At 44.1% G+C, this 17,933-nt stretch overlaps 1 protein-coding gene across 7 annotated transcripts in view; it reads left to right on the top strand.

The window, feature by feature from the left end:
- Wipi2 (WD repeat domain, phosphoinositide interacting 2) overlaps positions 1–17,933 on the top strand; it is a 42,382-nt gene that overhangs the window by 13,067 nt on the left and 11,382 nt on the right. For 6 of the 7 annotated variants that reach the window (XM_005397828.2, XM_005397830.2, XM_005397829.2 and 3 more), the window contains 4 exons: positions 11,953–12,122; positions 13,705–13,801; positions 14,400–14,497; positions 15,137–15,229. In XM_005397828.2, coding sequence (XP_005397885.1) covers positions 11,953–12,122; positions 13,705–13,801; positions 14,400–14,497; positions 15,137–15,229 — 458 coding nt within the window. Of the gene's footprint in view, positions 1–11,952; positions 12,123–13,704; positions 13,802–14,399; positions 14,498–15,136; positions 15,230–17,933 lie in introns of those variants that run through there. The other variant, XM_013521133.1, reaches the window with a different exon arrangement.

The following is a 17,933-nucleotide window of genomic DNA, read 5'->3' on the forward strand; positions in this document are numbered from 1 at the left end:
GGGGGGCGAGGGGCGGGGGGAGTGTGACAAGAGGATTTAAGACCAGGATCTTACGCTGTGTAGTTCAGATAATCCTTGAACTCACTGTATGGACTAGGCTGGCCTCAAACTCAGAGCAGTCCTCCTGCCTCAGCCTCCCAAATGCTGGGATTATAAGCGTGCCACCACCACACAGGGTGAGCATAAAGTTTTGAAAATTAGGTTTCTTCCATATTAGTAATGCCAGTGTTTCCTTCTGAGTGTTCTGGTATTGCCAGTTTTGCTTTCTCTGTGCTTTGGGTTCCATTTTTAATTCCATCTTTTCCACTAATCTCAAGAGTGAGAGGTTCCACCAGGTAATGTGAATGAACATTTCCTGTCACTCACATCCACTGGTACAGCACATGTTTTAATCTTTAGGACTTGCCTTGCGCCAGCCTTTTCTGGTTGCTGGAGAGGAAGAAGGACAACATTCCTGCCCTCGTGACGCTTGTATCTGACTGGAAGAGGACCAAGAGCTAATGTGTTAGCCAGGCATGGTGGCACTTGCCTGTAATCCCTGTACTCTGGGAGAGAGGCTGAGACAGGAGCATTGCCAAGACTAAGCCCAGCCCAGTCCCTGCTGTCGCTGTCCTGACGGTGAGCCCCTAGCCCTTTATTGGGAGTGAGCAGCACTAGGCTTGTTAGACTCAGTTCCCTGACATGTGGTTCCTGCTGGCTGGCTCAGACTTCTCTCCTCTTTCGTCCTCAGACTCGTCTCCTGGTGCTTACTAAGTCTTGTATAACTGAAGATATGATGTAGATAAAATAGGTGTGAACCAGGGCCAGTATTCCTGGAGATCTCCACACAGGACCTTTTTTCTGGAAGGGTAGCCCTGTCTCTGCAAAAGGATTCCCGTGGCTGCAGTGAATGGCTGACACATTCATTAAATCTGTAGCCAAAGAAAGTCTTTGATTTGTGTTATTACATTGTTGCCGTAGTCATTCTTGTCTGTTTTGAAACCCACAGAATCTCCTGCCCTGTTTGGAGGCCAAAGGCTTAGAGAAAGGTAAAAGAATACAAAACCTGGTTTTGCCTCTTCCATGGTATAAACTTGGTTGACTGGCTTTTGGCATCTGTTTGGCAGAGGCTTTGGTGGAATCGAATGCGACACCTTGATAGCTAGTCTTTCAAGGAAAGGCTGTTTACTAACCAACATTGATATATCTTCCTCTTAGTGAACTGTGATCCTTAAAAATAGATGATGAAATGGAAAAAAAATATTTCCAGAGTTAATTCTTTAAACTGCAGCTGTTTCATTGTTCTGTTCCTAGAACACTATCTACCTTTCCTCTCACATACTTTCTTTGAGTAGATAAAAGAGAGTCTCTTGGGAAACAGGATAAGCTCTGGGTGAATGAATGTCCAGGTTGCTTTTTAGCATTTTCCTATGGGTGGAATTAGCAAAGAATCTCACTTCGTATCTCGGTATTTTAGTGCAGGCGGGGTATCAGTTCATACCCTCCTAACTCTTAGCATCCATCATAAAATCAGATCTTTGCTGTCAGTCTCTCGCTGTTACAGAAGGAATGAGTCAGAGCTGGTCTTAGGGGAAAAACAAGATTGACAACTGCTTGTTCTTTCATTTCTTTAAATAAAAAGACCCAAGACCTTTACCCTCACAGCACTGCAAGATTTTTGCTGTCTCTGTCATTTGAAATTTAGAGATTGCAAGAACTCCTGGGCACACCTAGCTTGTTGTCTACATGTGTCCTGTATTTTCTCCTCCTTCCTCTGCAGGGCCAGTTCTTGTTGTTTGAAGATACATTGTACACAAATGTCTCTCATCCCTAAAATGCTACTACAGTAGTATCCTCCATTGTTATGCAAAACGAATAGAAGGTGGGGATTTACTGTTTGTAAAATAATCACAAAAGTTTAGGAGCTGGCTTGGTCAGATTCTATATTGTGCATTTTCTTTACACCTTAGAATTTTCTAAGCCAGGAAGCATCACTCATAAAGCATGCAGGTTCCAAGACACTACATGTGCAAAATGTTCCCTAGCTCAGCAAAAGTGACTGGAGCTCTGTAGATTATACAAATCATCCATCGCCTCATAACACCTTTTATCAGCCTTCTTGCTTGGCCAAGAAACCAATCGCCATTTACTTTACTGGCTAACATCTGCATCTTAAGGTCTGAAAAATGGTGTTTTCTGACATCTTTCCTCCTTGACAGGCCACTCGGCAGTCTGAATGTTAATTTCAGTGAGATTTACAGTAATGGAGGAACTCCAGTTGCCTCTTTTCCTGAACCTGTGGTAATGGAATATTGGACTCTCAATTCCCGTCCCTGCAGAGCTCCAGACATTGGACAGGCTGGTGTGGAAGTGTATTCTATCAATTATTTAAAGGCTTTGTTCTTCCCTTCCCACTTTAGGAGCTTTATCGTTGCCAGCGATAAACCATGTCAGGAAAAGCAAAAAAAGCATTCTTTCTTCAATCAAATAATTGATTGCCCAGGTCAGATTGTAGATAGGCAGTCTCTAGGAGAAAGTTTGCAGAAATAATGGCACAGGCTGCCTAGAATGAGTCCTAAAGCCAGGCCTTTGCCACTTGAGGTCACCGAAGTTTATGTTTAGATTTTGTTCATGTCAGCTTGAGTGCTTTCTGCACTAGTGTGCTGGTAATGTGCCATCTTGAATAATGACAGAGCCTTGTTTCTTTGCTTTTCATTTGACTGTTTTATCTTTTATTTACCAGCGTGGACTGTTGTTTACCATTGTTCCTGGAAGGCCTAAGCTGTCTGTACCCCAGTTTAGTGGAAAGTGATTGTTGGGTATGTGGATACTGTGTACAAGTTGTAGGGGTTTTTTGGTGTAAGTTTTTTTTTAATTTTTAAACATTTTTTACAATAAAAGACACATTGCCATTAATCCCCTTCAGAATATTCCACCTCATTTTGAACACACACTCTTGTTGCCTCTTTTTGAAGCAGTTCTGGAAGTCCTCTTTCATGAATGTCTTCAGTTGAGCTGTTGTGGCTGCCTCAGTGTCCTGATTCAATTTAAAACCTGTCCCTTTCATGGTCATTTTGACTTTGGGGGAGATCTAGAAGTATCACGCCAGTCCCAGTGAATAAGATGGATGAAGATGCACTGTTGTGTTTTTACGAGCCTGCCTTTCCCTTGAATGGCACTCATCTGTAACGTTCTCTGTGTTTGACCACACCTTGTAAAAACACTCACAAAAGAGAATTTCCGGGACTGCTTCAAAAAGTGGCAAGAATGATGGGATAAATATGTTGGGGGGTTTGGGGAATCAGTGGCCATATGCCTTTTACTGTAGTAAACTGTTTACTTTAACATAGTATTTTCTGATCTTGCTATGTGTGTGAAAGTTCTGTTGAGTGTAATTTGGAATTGTCAGTGCTGCCTCTGCTGGGATTTCTTGGGGAGCCTTCTCTGCAGTTGGCTAAGGGTTTTGTCCTCTCCTGGGTTACTCACACCTTTGGGCATCTGATGCACCTTACAGATAGCTGATTTCAGAGGCTTTAGACACCTCCCTGACATCTGTCCACACCCCTCCTGTGGTCCGTGGCCACACGCCCTCGGGGAGGGCGTGCCCTGATGCTCAGTCTCTGTCCTGTCTCATGGTGGCAGCGTGTTGATGTTCAGCATCCCTGCTTCTTGCATCACATACTTCTTGTATCAGATCTTAATATATCAGCAAAAGTTCTACCTCTGTAGTAGGCTGCCTAAGTTGGCTTTTATTGTGGCTTTTAAAAAACCTTCTTGGGATATAATTTACCTACTTCTTAAGGTGTATAAATCTTCTTAAAGCATACAGTTCGGTGGGTTTAGTGTATCTATACTGGGTTGTGAAGTCTACCATAATCTAATTTTGAAATGTCTTTATAATCCTCAGAAGCAACCCTGAGTCCATTAGCAGTCACTCCCTGTTTCCTCCTACCACCCCCAGCCCAGCACAGCCACTAATCTACTTTCTGCTTCTATAGATTTGCTGTCTGGACGTTTCAGATAAATAGAATCGTGTTTGGCTGGGTTCTTTCACGTAGATGTTCTCATGATTCTTCCCTGCCGTGGCATGTGTCAGTACTTTATTTCTGTTTCTTGCTGAATAACATCACATTGTCTAGATAGATGCTTTTGTCCATCCGTTCATCTGTTGATAACCTCTGGGTCTTTGACATTTGAGAGCTGTTGTGAATAGTGCTGCGTGAACTTTTGTGTACGAGTTACTGTGTGGACGTATAGTACCTGCAGGACTGGAAATGCTGGGTGGGCATCTTTGTTTTGCCCATATGTGTGCACTACTGAAAGGCAACTTCAACAGGCTTGAGAGATAACCACATTTTAAAATCAATAGGTGCTTCCACATTGTCCTTCACAAAGGCACTGCCGGCTTGGGTTCCCATAGTGGGGGAGTGAGCAAGCTGCCTTTCTTAATGCCCTGTGAGCACCAGTCACACTTTCCTGTTTAAAAATGTGTGACTTTAAATGTTCATTTGCCTTGATTATTAGTAATCCTTGAATCAACTGAAATTGATCTGTTTTTGTGCACACTCATTTGCCTTTTTATTTCTATTTTTTAAGTTGACTGTTTTCTTTGCCTGTTTTTCTGTTGAATTACTTGTCTCTTCACTGTTGTAAAACAAATTAGCCACCTGTAAACCTAGCACTGGGGAGATTGACAGATCAGTATGAGTTTGAGGCCAACCTGGATTACGTAGCAAGTTGAAGGCCAGCCTGATCTACATCTCAAAACCCTGTCTCAGCACACACACACACACACACACACACGCGCGCACGCGTGTGCTAAAAGGTTCACCATCACTGGTTAGTGTCTGCTCATCTGTCCTACCCTGCTGGGTCTTCAAGTAGGCTTTCCTGAAATTCTTAATGAAAAAAGTAGAGTAGATTTCTTTCAAGACTAAAATTAAGAAAAGAAGTTGAGGTGTGGTGAAGAGGCAGGAAAGTTTTTTTAAAAGTACAATTATTCACAAAAGTAACAACGAAATGAATTTCGTTACAAATTTTTGTTGTGGTTGAAAAATTTTTTTCTTAGTTGTCGTTAGATTTCTGGCCTTTCTTATGGTTCTTTTTACCAATCTAAAGTCTTGATTTTGTTGTTGTTGTTGTTGTTTGTTTGTTGTTTTTGAGACAAAGTCCTGTTGTTGTATGCCAGGAGCCTGGAACTCACTGTGTAGCCCCATCTGGCCTCAAACTAACAGCAGTCCTCCTCCCTCAGCTTCTCCAGTGCTGGGATTACAATTGTGCACCACCACAACCAGCTTGATCTTGAATTTATGTGTATTCAGACATACCCGTCTTCTCAAGTAAGGCTTCTCAGAACCAAGAATGTTTTTTGTATCCTATGTTAAATTATTTTTCAGTGTTGTATTCTGCTATTTTTTGTTGTGCTTTACATGAAACGCTGATTCACCTACAGTCTGATGTAAGAAACCTTTCACTTTATTTTTCCCCCTTTTTTTGTGGTGCTGGCGATCGAACCCAGGACTTCGTGCACACAAGGCAAGAACTCTACCACTGAGCCACATCCCCAGCCCAAATCTTTCACTTGCACCCCGTGTCTGGAAAAGACATCTTTCTCATGGCCTTCTTTACTTACTGATATATTTAGGGTGATTGAAGATTAACTTTTTCTTTTTTGTGTTTTTTCCATAGGGTCTCACTGTGTAGTCCAGGCTGGTCAAGATGAGCTTTTTATTGAATCTTCAGGAAAGAAAAAATAGTTGATACTACAAGGCAGAATTTAGTGTTTGTGAAGTTTAGGTTGTGGGTATATGGAAATTCGTTTCTTTGTTACTTTTGTGAATAATTGTACCTTTAAAAAAGCTTTCCTGCCTCTTCACCGTGCCCCAATTTCTTTTTTTAATTTTAGTCCTGAAAGAAATCTACTCTACTTTTTCATTAAGAATTTCAGGAAAGCCTACTTGAAGACCCAGCAGGGTAGGACAGATGAGCAGACACTAACCAGTGATGGTGAACCTTTTAGCGCTTTCAGTGCTAACAGTCAGCCCCTGTCGCACTCGTGCCAAACATTCGCCACCACGGCTCTAACCCATTAATCTTCTGCCTTCTCTGCACCTACATTGAGGTTTATTAATGGAAGCTTTATTAATGGAAATTTCTAAGCACACATGTAAGTTGAAAGCACTTCTCAGCTCACATCCTCCTCCCTGCTACTCAGGATGTGTTGCTAGCGTTTCAGTAGTTCTGCCCTCATCACCTGCCCACCACCCACCTCACTCTGTGCGTGTTCCAGAAGACATTACCAGCACCAGAACAAAGTCCCTAAATCCTGCCTCAAGCATATCTGAGTAGGGTTGAGCGTTTTCATTTTTTCCTTGTAAAATTTATATACAGTGGAATGCACAGTGAGTTTTGAGAAGTGCTCGTATTTCTGGGGGTGCACTGGATCAAGGCTCACCATCATTCTGCAAAGCTCTTTAGGCTTCCACCACCCTCAGAGGCAACCAGGGCCCGCCTTTTTTCTGCTGTAGTTCACCTGTGTCTGTCTAGAACTTTAGATTAACACAGCATTTTTCCCTCAGCATAATTTCTGGAAGCACATCTGTGTTGTGCCTCAGTGCCAGTACATACTGCATGACCATGCATGTCTGCTCCTGAGGGCATCTGTGTGGATGTTCTTATGGAGTCTTATGTGTGTGTGTGTGTTTGCATTTGTCTTGGGTAGCTATCCTGTGGCGCTGTTGGCTAGCATGTGCTCAGAAGCCACCAGACCTCCCTTAGTGGCTCTGCCATTTCTGTTCCCACCATCACAGCTTGCACTTCCTAGGACTTCAGTGTTCTCACTCACTTTCGACATTGCCACTGTCATTTTAGTCATTCTGGTATGTGGTTCCTGTGTGTCTGTGCGCATGCACAATGCTGGAACCTGGGCCTCACACGTACCCCCAGCCCTTATAATACTAGGACTTTGATTGGCATTTCCTTGGTGACTAATGATACTGACTGCTTTCATATGCTTATTGTCTGTCTGTATCTTTTTTGAAATGTCTCTTCAGATTTTCTCTCTTCAGATTTGTTTGGTTGTCTTTTTATTATTGAGTTATTTGAGTTCTTACGATACTCTGGAGAGAGCTACTTTGTCAGATATGTTTTATGACTATTTTTTCCTAGTCTGTGGCTTGTTCTCTTAATTTTTTTGTCTTTTAAGTAGATACTTTATATTGTGATATAGTGCGACTTGTCTTTTTCTTTTAATGATTTTTGTTTCCTGTGTCCTGTGTAGGAAACCATTGCTACTCTCAAACCATGGAGCTATTTTCTTGCGTGTTCTTTGAAAGCTTTGTAGTTATAACTGTACATAAAAGCTCTTTCATGTTTAGGCCAGAGATACATCTCACATTAATTTGTGTGTGTATGTTGTGAGGTATAAATCAAGGGTAGTTTCCTTACAAATTCCTATTCCATGCCCATGTGTTGAAAAGATTTGCTTCCTTTATGAAGATTGTTTTTGTGCTTAAAAACAGTCCTGTAGGTGAATTTGCTTTTGGGTTCTTTATTCTCATCCCTTGATCTATTTGTCAGTCTTCAAATTTGTTCTATTTTGAGATAGCCTTCTTTTTATTTATTTATTTATTTATTTTTTTTTTAAGAGCAAAATATATTTATTGAGGGAAAGAAAAGAAAGTTTCTGTCCAAGAGAGGGACAGAAGCAGGGCCCGAGTGGGTTACCCAAGACTGTCTTTTCTAGGGACTTCTATAGAGCAAAACCACGAGGTAAGGCAGGTCCAAGGTAAAGGAAAAATGGACAAAACTATGGTCAGCCAATAAGAATTGTTCAGGTAAAATTGATTAAATTGGGATCAAATGGGGAAGTGAGTAAAAATTTGTTACCTAAATACGTTCCAATCCAGAGTCTATGAAACAAAAGTAAACTCTTACCTCCGTCCAGGGATCTCGGTGGGGAACTCCAAAATGACACAGGCAAATAAAAACTCCCAACCCGAATGATATCTGGGACAAGTTCGTGTTCTCTAAAATCAAAAAATGAATTTTAGGAACAACAGAGGTTAAGAGCAGAATACATTTATTGGGGGAAAGAAAGCTTCTGTCCAAGAAAGGGACAGAAGGGGGGCCGAGTGGGTTACCCCGAGATAGTCTTCAGTATCCTAGGTCTTTTGCTTTTCCATATACAATTTAAAATCAGTTTTCAGTTCCTAAAACAGCCTGCTGAGAGTATAAGGATTATATTGGACCTAGAGATCAATTTGAGGAGGATTGATAAACTAAACAATATTGAGTTTCCAATCCATGAACCTGGTACAACTCTCCATTAATTTAACTATTCAGTTTGCGTTAGTAGTATATCACGGGTTTTGATGTGGGGGTCTTGTATCTTTTATTAAATTTAAAATATGTAATAATTTGGGGGTTGGCAGTGTTATGTTAATTTTTTAGATTTCATTTCCCAGTTATTTGCTACTGGTGTATAAAAATAGTCTCTTTTTTCTTGGTATGGTTGCGAAGGGAGCCAGGACCTTGGACACACCAGACAAGTGTTCTACCACTGAGCTACACCTCAGCCTCATTTTTTTGTTTTAGTCTTGTATGCTTTGCTTTGCTAATAGTTGCTTCTGTAGGCACCTAAAGATTGAAGTAGGGACAGTTTAATGGCTTCCTTTTTGGTCCATGTGTTCTCCTTCCTTACTGTGACCCTGTTGCAGTATGAGAGACACCTCCAGCGCAGAGTGAGGAAAGCAGACACCCTGGCCTGCTGCCCCTGGGTTCCTTGTCTCAAAAGGAAGAACTACATGTATAGTGTTAGCTATAGCCTTTTCATAAATGCCCCTGATCGGTTGAAGAAGCTGCCTCCGATTTGTAGGTCTCTTAAGAGTTTTTAGCAGAAAGAGCATTGAATCTTGTCGGGAGTTGTTTGTGTCTGTTGAACTGGTATCACTGTTCTCTGGCTGATGAGGGACTTCCCAGTCCTGCAGATGGCCTTGGATTGTACTGACAATGTATCCTTTGCCATGCCAGTCTCTGGCCACATTTACCTGGAAATCCCTGCCTGCCTCTGATGGCCTCTAAGCCAGTTTCTCCTCCCACTCCAGAAAGGGTGGATGCTTCCCCAGGGAGCTCCCTCCCTCACCTCCAGATGGCCTTACCCTGCACCTGCACCCTTCTCCTCAGTGACCTGTCTCCACCGTGGTGTCTATGCTGTCAGTGGACCTAGTAGCTCCGGAGCTGGAAACAGTGACTTGCTTTGATCTTGCAGCCCCTCTCCAGGCACCTGCTCTTCCCCGGCCTGCCCTCTGCAGTCACCTGTCTAAGTTCTCTTGACTTCTCACCTTTTCTTGATGGTTCAGCCCCTGACTAGGAATAGGCAGTGTAGAGGCCTCCCATCTGTTACCATTCTGCGTATGTCTACAAATGACTGTAAAAGCCCCATGAATATTGATTTGGGGCTTACAGATAAACTTTAGAAAAGATGACAGATTTATAAATACAGAATTCGAATGAAGAGGATCAGTATATTTGTTTTTTGGGTCTTTCTGTTGTTGTTCTTTGTTTTTTGGTCTTTTTGAGACCGGGTCTCACTATGCAGTTCAGGCTGGCCTTCAGCTCACTTTGTAGCCCAGGCTGGTCTTGAACTCACAACAATCCTCCTGCCTCAGCCTCCCAAGTGCTGGAATTACAGGTGTGAGCCACCGTGCCCAGGGAAAAATATACTTTTAATAAACAATCCATTTTGTATACACCAGGTTTTCCCAATCTTAGAATTAGTAAAGCTGTGAATCCAGCGCCTTCCTACTTTACCATTGAGAAAATTAATGCCTGACAGCCAGTTACAAAAGAATCTGATTTTTAAACTGGTTTTTCTGAGGGGCTCCCCTGGGTCATCATTGCATTCCCAGGACGCAGTGAGGCACCCTGTATTATCACCTTCCCAGTGCAAGTGTCAGAGAGGAAGCAGTTGAACTTCAGCCAAAGCAGTTTCACTTCTTAGATACAGCCCCTGGGGATAATAGGACTTCGCCACATCACAGGAGTGGCCTGTGTTTAGATAACATTGCAGTTTAAGAGATTGATTTCTGAAGTAATGCTTGAGGAGTTTGGAGAATATTCAAAATCCACCCACCGAGTCTGCTGTCCCCCACCAGTGTCTGAAGAGCTGCTTTTCCCTGCTAGGTTATGTTAGACCAGGGCATAGCCAGGCTGGCGCTGCCCCAGCAGGAGCCCTGCACCTAAATCAGTGGTGGCGAACCTATGGCATGTGTGCCACAGTGGGCTGTTCATATCATTGAAAGCTCTAAAAGGTTCGTCACCGCTAGGACTGGATGCTCCGTGTTAACTGTTGACTGGTAGAGGTGACGGCAGGGGATGCAGCTCAGCCAACACTTAGGAAACAATGTAGAGAGAGCAGGCTCACCGAGAGGGGCGGAAGACAGCTCATGGAGGTAGCCAGCTCCCAGCTCTTGCAGTACCCTGCCTCCCCTCAGGATTCTTGTCACGGTCAGTGTCCACATGGATTTCCAGGGGAAAAGGCATCAGAGAGCATAAGTGTCTGGTTCTTAGGTTCTTTGAGCCTCATGTAGTTGACATTCTGGTCCTGTGTTCGTTTCTTCAGAGCCCTGCCCTGTTTGGGCCATATGCTGAGGCCTCCCCCCAGGAGGGAGCAGCAGGATCACCTGTGTGCTTCATGGGAAGGCAGGACCTGGTAGCAGGGTGCCTGCTCTGGGATGCCACTAGGCACCCCCGGCCACTTTCTAAGCCCATTTCTTTTGATGCTTGAAATAAAGGTTTATACACTGCTGTAGGAAAGAAGGAAAAATGATTTTATTTGTGAATAGGTAAAAGACACTAGATAAACTGTTAAGAGCTTAGAATCATGTGCTTGATTGTACTACCTCTTCCATTCTGAGTAATAATAAGCTTTTTTTTTTTTTTTGAGACAGGTTCTTACTATGTGGTTTAGGCTGGACTTGAACTCACTGTATAGCCCAGGCTGGCCTCGAACTTGCACTTATCCTCCTATTTCAGCCTCCCAAGTGCTGGGATTACAAGTGTGTGCTAGCATGCCTGGATTTTTTTTTTTTTTTTTTTTTCTTTTTTAACAAATACGTGTTATGGCATTTAGGCTATGTCTGACTCTGTAGTTAACCTCATTATGCTAGTACCTAGGCTGGTGTTCAGCTCATTTGCTTGTCAAATTCATGTTGAATAGATCGCTACCCTGCACTTGCTTAGAAATACTCCTCCACTTACAGTGGGCTTGCATCCCAACAGACCCCTCCTGGTTTGAAAATATAAAAAATGGAAGTGTACTTACCTACCATATGTGACCTGCTGAATCCCACCCACAGCAGCACAGCACCCTGTGGGGTACAGCCGTGCCTGTGGGGTGCAGGTTCTTTTCCTGGTGATCCTACGGGTGGCTGCGACTATGGCTCACTGCTGAGGCCCGGCAGCCATCAGAGTGTCCAGCATGTCACCAGCCCAGGAAAAGATACAAACTCAGAAGTACAGTTTGTACCAAATGCTGCCACATTAGCACCATCATACAATCAAAAAATCACAAGGGGAAACACCATAATTGTAAAACCTTCTGTAGTCCATGTCTTAATAAAATGGGCCCTTGTATCTTATGCCATCACTTCGTCTACTCGTTAGGTTTTCTGAACTAACAAGCATGTTTTTAAGTCCTCTGATCCAGCAACAGAGCTTATTAGAGTAAATCTGTGATTTATTCTTATTAATTCTTATTAATTACTATAGTAGCATGATCTGTATCCATAGTGGCAGCATTCCTGGGACTCGAGAAAATTGGAATTTCCACCCTCTTGAGCTGTCCTGGGATGCCAAGGGCCCGCTAGTCTCTGCTTTAAGTGCCACTTAGGAGTGCATTTGTGTCTGCAGGCGGATTTTGCCTGTCCACTCAGAGATGCATGTATCCACATGTGTTTTTGTTTCTGGTTTCAGCTGACACTGAAGATGTGTGCATTGTAGAAAGATTGTTCTCCAGCAGCTTAGTGGCCATCGTTAGCCTCAAAGCTCCCAGGAAGCTGAAGGTTTGCCACTTTAAGAAGGGAACTGAGATCTGTAACTACAGCTACTCCAACACAATCCTGGCCGTAAAGCTGAACAGACAGGTGAGTGAGGCTCTGGTATGGATCTCAGGGTGCATTGCTTCCCATTGCCCTGTGTCTCCAGCCTGGCATAGGTGTCTCCTCCAGAGCAGAGCAGGTGGTCCCACCCTGTGGCTCCCACCAGCTGTCCATCCCCATGCTGGGCACACCTTAGCCAGAGGCTGACTGCTCTGTTCTCTCAGCAGCTTTGTCCCAGCTGTCACATCGGTGATACTACCGTTGTCCTACAAGGCTGCTTCACCCATTTAAAGGCACAAGTCTTTCCAGCTTTCTGTCTGCCCATTTACTCATCCAGAGATACCCAGTTTTTTTATTGATCTTTTGTTTTTATAAATGTTATTTTTTAAAAATCTGTTGGACTCTTTTTCCTCTATTAAATTGTTGGTTTGAACTGTAGATTCCCCCAAACCCATGAGAACACCTGGCACAGAGTTGGTGCGTAGCTCTTGGGTTTGTTCCAGGAGCCTCTCCTGGCTCAGGTTAGCACACAGTGCAGAAGCTCTGCCGCGAGGTCCACCATGTCTCCCGGTCCAGCAGCACCACACACCCTGCAGGAGGGCTAACTCGGCCCCTGGGACAGAGTGCGCCTTCCACTGGAGCTGGCTTCTGGTTGGGACTGGATAAAGGCAGCCTTCTCATTAAGATTAGCCGCATTAGACCCAGTTTGGTGTGTTAGCTGACAAAATTGGTTAAACTGGGAAATTGTAGCATGAAATAGCTTGAAGATTTTAAGAATTTAACATACACAGATGTTCCTTCTGGTCCAACAAAGAACTGTGTGCATGCCAGGTTCTCTTTCTTACATGATTCATTCTCTCAGTGGATCCTCTTAAGTCTACATGCATTTTCTGTAAAATGAGCAAGAACTTGCAGCACAATAAGCTGCATGCAGAATAAAATTTTATAGCCTTAAAAAATTACCAGGCTTTTATTTTTACCTTACCCATCCCTCATTCAGTATCAGTTTTTATATTTTTGTGGATTGTTTGTTTGTTTAACTGTTTTAGAGACAAGAGTTGTGGTATGTAGTTCAGGCCGGCCTCAAACTCACAGTGATCCTCCTGCCTCAGCTTCCTGAGTGCTAGGATTACAAGCATGCGCTTTCACACCTAGCTTAATATCAGTCTTTAGGGTTGTTTTTTTTCTTTTGTTTTGCTTTGTTTTTGAGACAGGGTCTTACTATGTAGTTCAGGCTGACCTTGAACTCACTATGTAGCCCAGGCTGACCTCCAAACTCATGGCAGTGCTCTTGCCTCAGCCTCCCAAGTGCTGGGATTACAATTATGCACCACCGTGCCCAGCCTAGTATCAACTTTTAAAAGCAACTTGCCTTTATCAATCTCTCCAAAGCTTACTTTCCCTGTAGTTAAGCATGATAGTGAGGTATACTAGTTCGAATTCCAGTACCTCTATGCCCTGCCCCCAGAAGTAGAAAGCCTTCTGCGTCCCAAGCTTTGTACATCCAGGCTGCATGGTATTCTAGAAAAATATATAGTATCTTAATCTAGGACTGGGTTAGTAGAGAAGCAGGGTTGCATACTGCAGTGGATATTTCTTCATGTTAGGTTTTCTGTGTTCTCTCTAGAGGCTCATTGTGTGCCTGGAAGAGTCTCTCTACATACACAACATTCGGGACATGAAGGTACTGCATACCATCAGGGAGACCCCCCCCAACCCTGCAGGTAAATTTGTTTGTGAGAATCTCTCCGATTTTGCCTTGTAAGATTGGCTCTAGGATGCTGGGCGCGATGCCGCACACCTGTAATCCCAGCACTCTGGGAGGCTAAAGCAGGAGGGCACAATTTTTGGCCAGTCTGGGCAACTTAATGACTGAGTAAGACAGGGACCTCTTCCCTGGCATGGCTGCCTCTGAGCCTACTAAAAAAAATTTTTTTTAGCAGTAACTATAGGTGAAAGATTTTTTTTTCTTTATGTAGGTTCCCTAGATGAGACAGATTGTTAAAGTTTTGGCTTTAAACTAGTCAGCTTTCTACTGAAGCTGATCGGTAGCCAGTATAAGCTCATTGGTTTACCCAGCTTTCAGTTTTGAGGTTATAGATCATTTCAAAGCAAAGGCCTTTCATCTGTTTGTAGAATTGAAATCACCTGAAAAAATAAAAAAACGCCTAAGGTGGGTTGGGGATACCAAATTTTTAAAATGCTATTAGCTTATCAGAATGGTATTTTATTTGTACTTTTTTAAAAAATAAATGCTAAATTACAACCAAGAGGATGTCCTCTCAGACTTGACTTGCACCTGTCACCCATGTGTTATTACAGGCTTGTGTGCGCTGTCAATAAATAACGACAACTGTTACTTGGCATACCCAGGGAGCGCCACCATCGGAGAGGTGCAGGTCTTCGACACCATTAACTTGGTGAGGGTTCTTCTGTATTTGGGTAACTTCAACACATTCACAATGGGCCATAATTCATGACTCGCTGCTGCAGCTCCTATTTGGACGTTATGTCCCCAGCAGCTTGAACCACAGGTGGTAAGGTGGTATGTGTGTGACTGTCTTGTTAATTTTATTAGAAAAAAGATGGATAAAAGTGATTAGATCCATTTGTACCACCAGTGACACCAGCCCCCCCATGGGACAGTGATGCATTTACATCGGTGGTATATGAGCCAGCAAAAATGTGTTAAACTGTGTTTTTCCCTGCAAATGCCACCTTGGATCTTTGGCATCTTTAGCCCAGCCGCATAGTTGTCATTGCTCCTCTCGCAGTGGTGGAGCAGGGCTGATGGAAGGTGCCTCTGTGGGAGCCTGAGTGCTGAGTTCTTGTGGTGGAGGTGTCCCAGAGAGTATGGAAACCTTGGTGGAGAAAATGCTTTGTACCTTTCAGAGTCAGAGCAGCATTTCCATAGCCCCACCCAGCCAGTCAGGTGGATTTGGTGTTTTTGCTGACCGAACAGTGGCTCAGTGGTGGTATGGTGGCCTACTGGCCAGACAGAAGCCCAGGGCACAGGCTTTCATGCATGGCAGCCATGTTTTGTTGGTTTCCCATTTCAGAGAGCTGCAAACATGATCCCAGCTCATGACAGTCCTTTAGCAGCGCTGGCTTTTGACGCAAGTGGAACCAAACTTGCTACTGCTTCCGAGAAGGTAGGTCTGCTGTGGCCCAGGAAAAAGTGGGTTGAAGGCCTCGGTTACAACTTTACGCACACACCAGGGTACCAGACAGGTTTTTGTAATGCTGCCTTGCAGAGAAGCCGTGGGCCACAACAGTCAGCTGCCATGGAGTGAGGGAAACACGTGAGTCCACTTTCTCTCCTAGCGAACTGTCCTCTAAGGAGGAAAAGGTCAGGTTACAGCTTGAGTCCATGGTCACTAGTGCTTCGCTCTGGGCCTGTGGCGATGCAGAACAGCTAAGCACGGGGCGCAGGGCAGAGCACAGCTGCTCACTTCGGGACAGCCTGGGGACGAGGGGACAACACACTCATTTCACTCCCCCCCACGCCAGGCCCCACCTCTTACGGTCTCACCACTACCGTCATTCAGCACACAGCCACGGGGATGTTTCTGTCCAGACTGCGCCCTGGTGCCATTGTCTTGACAAGAAAACTCATACACTTGTTGTGGAAAACACAGAAGGGCACAGAGGAGATGAAACTGCACTCGTAGCCAGGCCACTCTCCTCGGTGTGTCTTCAAACTGTGGTGTCCTGTCCTATACTAGAGAGTTTAGAAAATAAGGGAGAGGGCTGGGGAGTTAGCTCAGCGGCACAGCGCCTGCCCGGTGAGCACAAGGTTGTGAGTTGGATTCCCGGTACCGGAAAAAAACAGCCAAAAAAAAACAAAGAAAATAAGGGAGAGTGTGAAAAAGTCAAAGACAATTCTGTTACCCAGTCGATCTAAATACATCTCAGGGTCCATCCTTGCATTTTTTTCTTTTATGAAACGGTCTTGGTAAGTTGCTCAGGCAAGACTAGAACTTGCCACCCTCCTGCCTCAGTGCTGGGATTATAGGTGTGTACAACCACTCTCAGCTTTTGTGAATTTCTAATGGTTAATTTAAGAGATTCCAATAAGAATTCCTTGGTTTTGATGACGTGGCTTAGCCAGGTATGGTGGCACAGGCCTGTAATCCCAGCACTGTAGGAGGCTGACGTAGGATGATTACAAAATTCCAGCCTAGCCTAGACAGTTTAGTGATTTGTTGAGATTCTGTCCCAACATAAAAAGGGTTAGGGCTATAGGTTTGTGCAGTGGCCCTAGATTCAATTTCTAGTACTGAAAAGGGAGAAAAAAAATGTGACCTTTTTGGCTTTTTTTGGTTCAGGGAGGTTTGGTTTTTATTTTTCATTTTTAAGAGAGTCTTACTATGTTGCCCAGGCTGCTCTCAGACTCTTCAAGCAATACTCTTGCCACAGCCTCGTGTGTAGCCGGAACTACATGTGTGGGCCATCATACCTGGCTACTTTTTTTTCTTTTAAATGAATATACAGTGTATTTAACGTTTAGATTTCAGCAAGACATGTACAACATACACTTTACTGGAGATGAGCCTGCCTAGGATATGCTATTGCCAGGATCTGTAGGATCCCCATACTATTCCGAACAAAGCGCTTTCAGGTGCTTTCTACAAACTAGTTTGTTTTGTTTTGGGGAAGGGTTTTTGTTTTGGATACAGGGGCTTGCTATGTAATTCATGCTGGCCTCAAATTCACAGGATCCTCCTGCCTCTGCCTGTCCTGAGTGCTGGAATTACAAACATGAGCCACCATGCTCAGCTACAAACTGGTTTTGAAGTCATTTCTGTTCAGACTAAGGACCAACAATAAAGGGACACAGGCTAGATGAATATAATATAATACAGTATAATATAATTTATAATATAATGTAATTGATTTTATAAGCACTTGCATTATTTAGTCCACAAGTGTATTACTAAGAACATGTACACAGCCATGTCTGCAGACCTGGGAAAGGAACTTCCCGGAAAGGCTCATAGATCCCATCTTTTATGCTTGGCCCAGCTGTCTCTAAAGAGGGCAGTGGCTCTCCTCGAATGTACTCAGAGCCTGAGGTTGCTTTGCAGTCACAGTCTGTCTCAGATGCCTTCTGAGTGCTGAGACAGGTGCAGGGAGTGCACTGTACCCAGTTCCCAGCATCGATGAGCACTGTACACAGCCATCTCCTCCCGGAAGCCCACATTCATGGGTCACCCCACTGTGTGCCGTGGGAAGTCTGTGTCCCCGGGAATCCTCTTGTCTTCCATAACAAGCTGGATGGCCATCCATTCCTCTGACATTAGCCGTTGTTCTGTGACTAGGAGGCCCAAGTGTGTGAGCAAAGTCCTGTGTGCCCACAAACCAGCGATGACACCCATTGCAGCCGCCTTGTGGTAACACTCACCGCTGTATCCCCAGGCTACACATCCCGAACCCCACCTCGAGAACCTCTGCTTGAGTAGATACTTTATTTTGTCAGCATGGATGGCGCTAAGCATCCGTAGCTGCTGCAGAAGCGTGAAGAGCAGATGTGATTAAGAAGTACCTATTTTCGGGGCTGGGGATTTAGCTCAGCGGCAAAGCGCCTGCCTGGCAAGTGCAAGGTCATGAGTTCGGTTCCTGGTACCGGAGAAAAACCAAAAAAAAAAAAAAAGTACCTATTTTCTGAGAGGTAGATGATCACAGATGTGGCCTGTGGCCTCTTTGTTTTCCTTTTTACGGAAGGTTATTGTTATAATGTCCTTTGCTGGCCTGGAACTCGCAAGCTTGAGGGCTCTTTTTGCCTCAGCCCCGAGTGCTGGGACGGTGGGTGTACACCACCCACCTGGCTCCAGTGCGGCCTTTTTAAACCCCTCC

This window comes from Chinchilla lanigera, unplaced genomic scaffold, assembly GCF_000276665.1.
Source record: "Chinchilla lanigera isolate Chin_1 unplaced genomic scaffold, ChiLan1.0 scaffold00059, whole genome shotgun sequence".
NCBI lineage: Eukaryota > Metazoa > Chordata > Mammalia > Rodentia > Chinchillidae > Chinchilla > Chinchilla lanigera.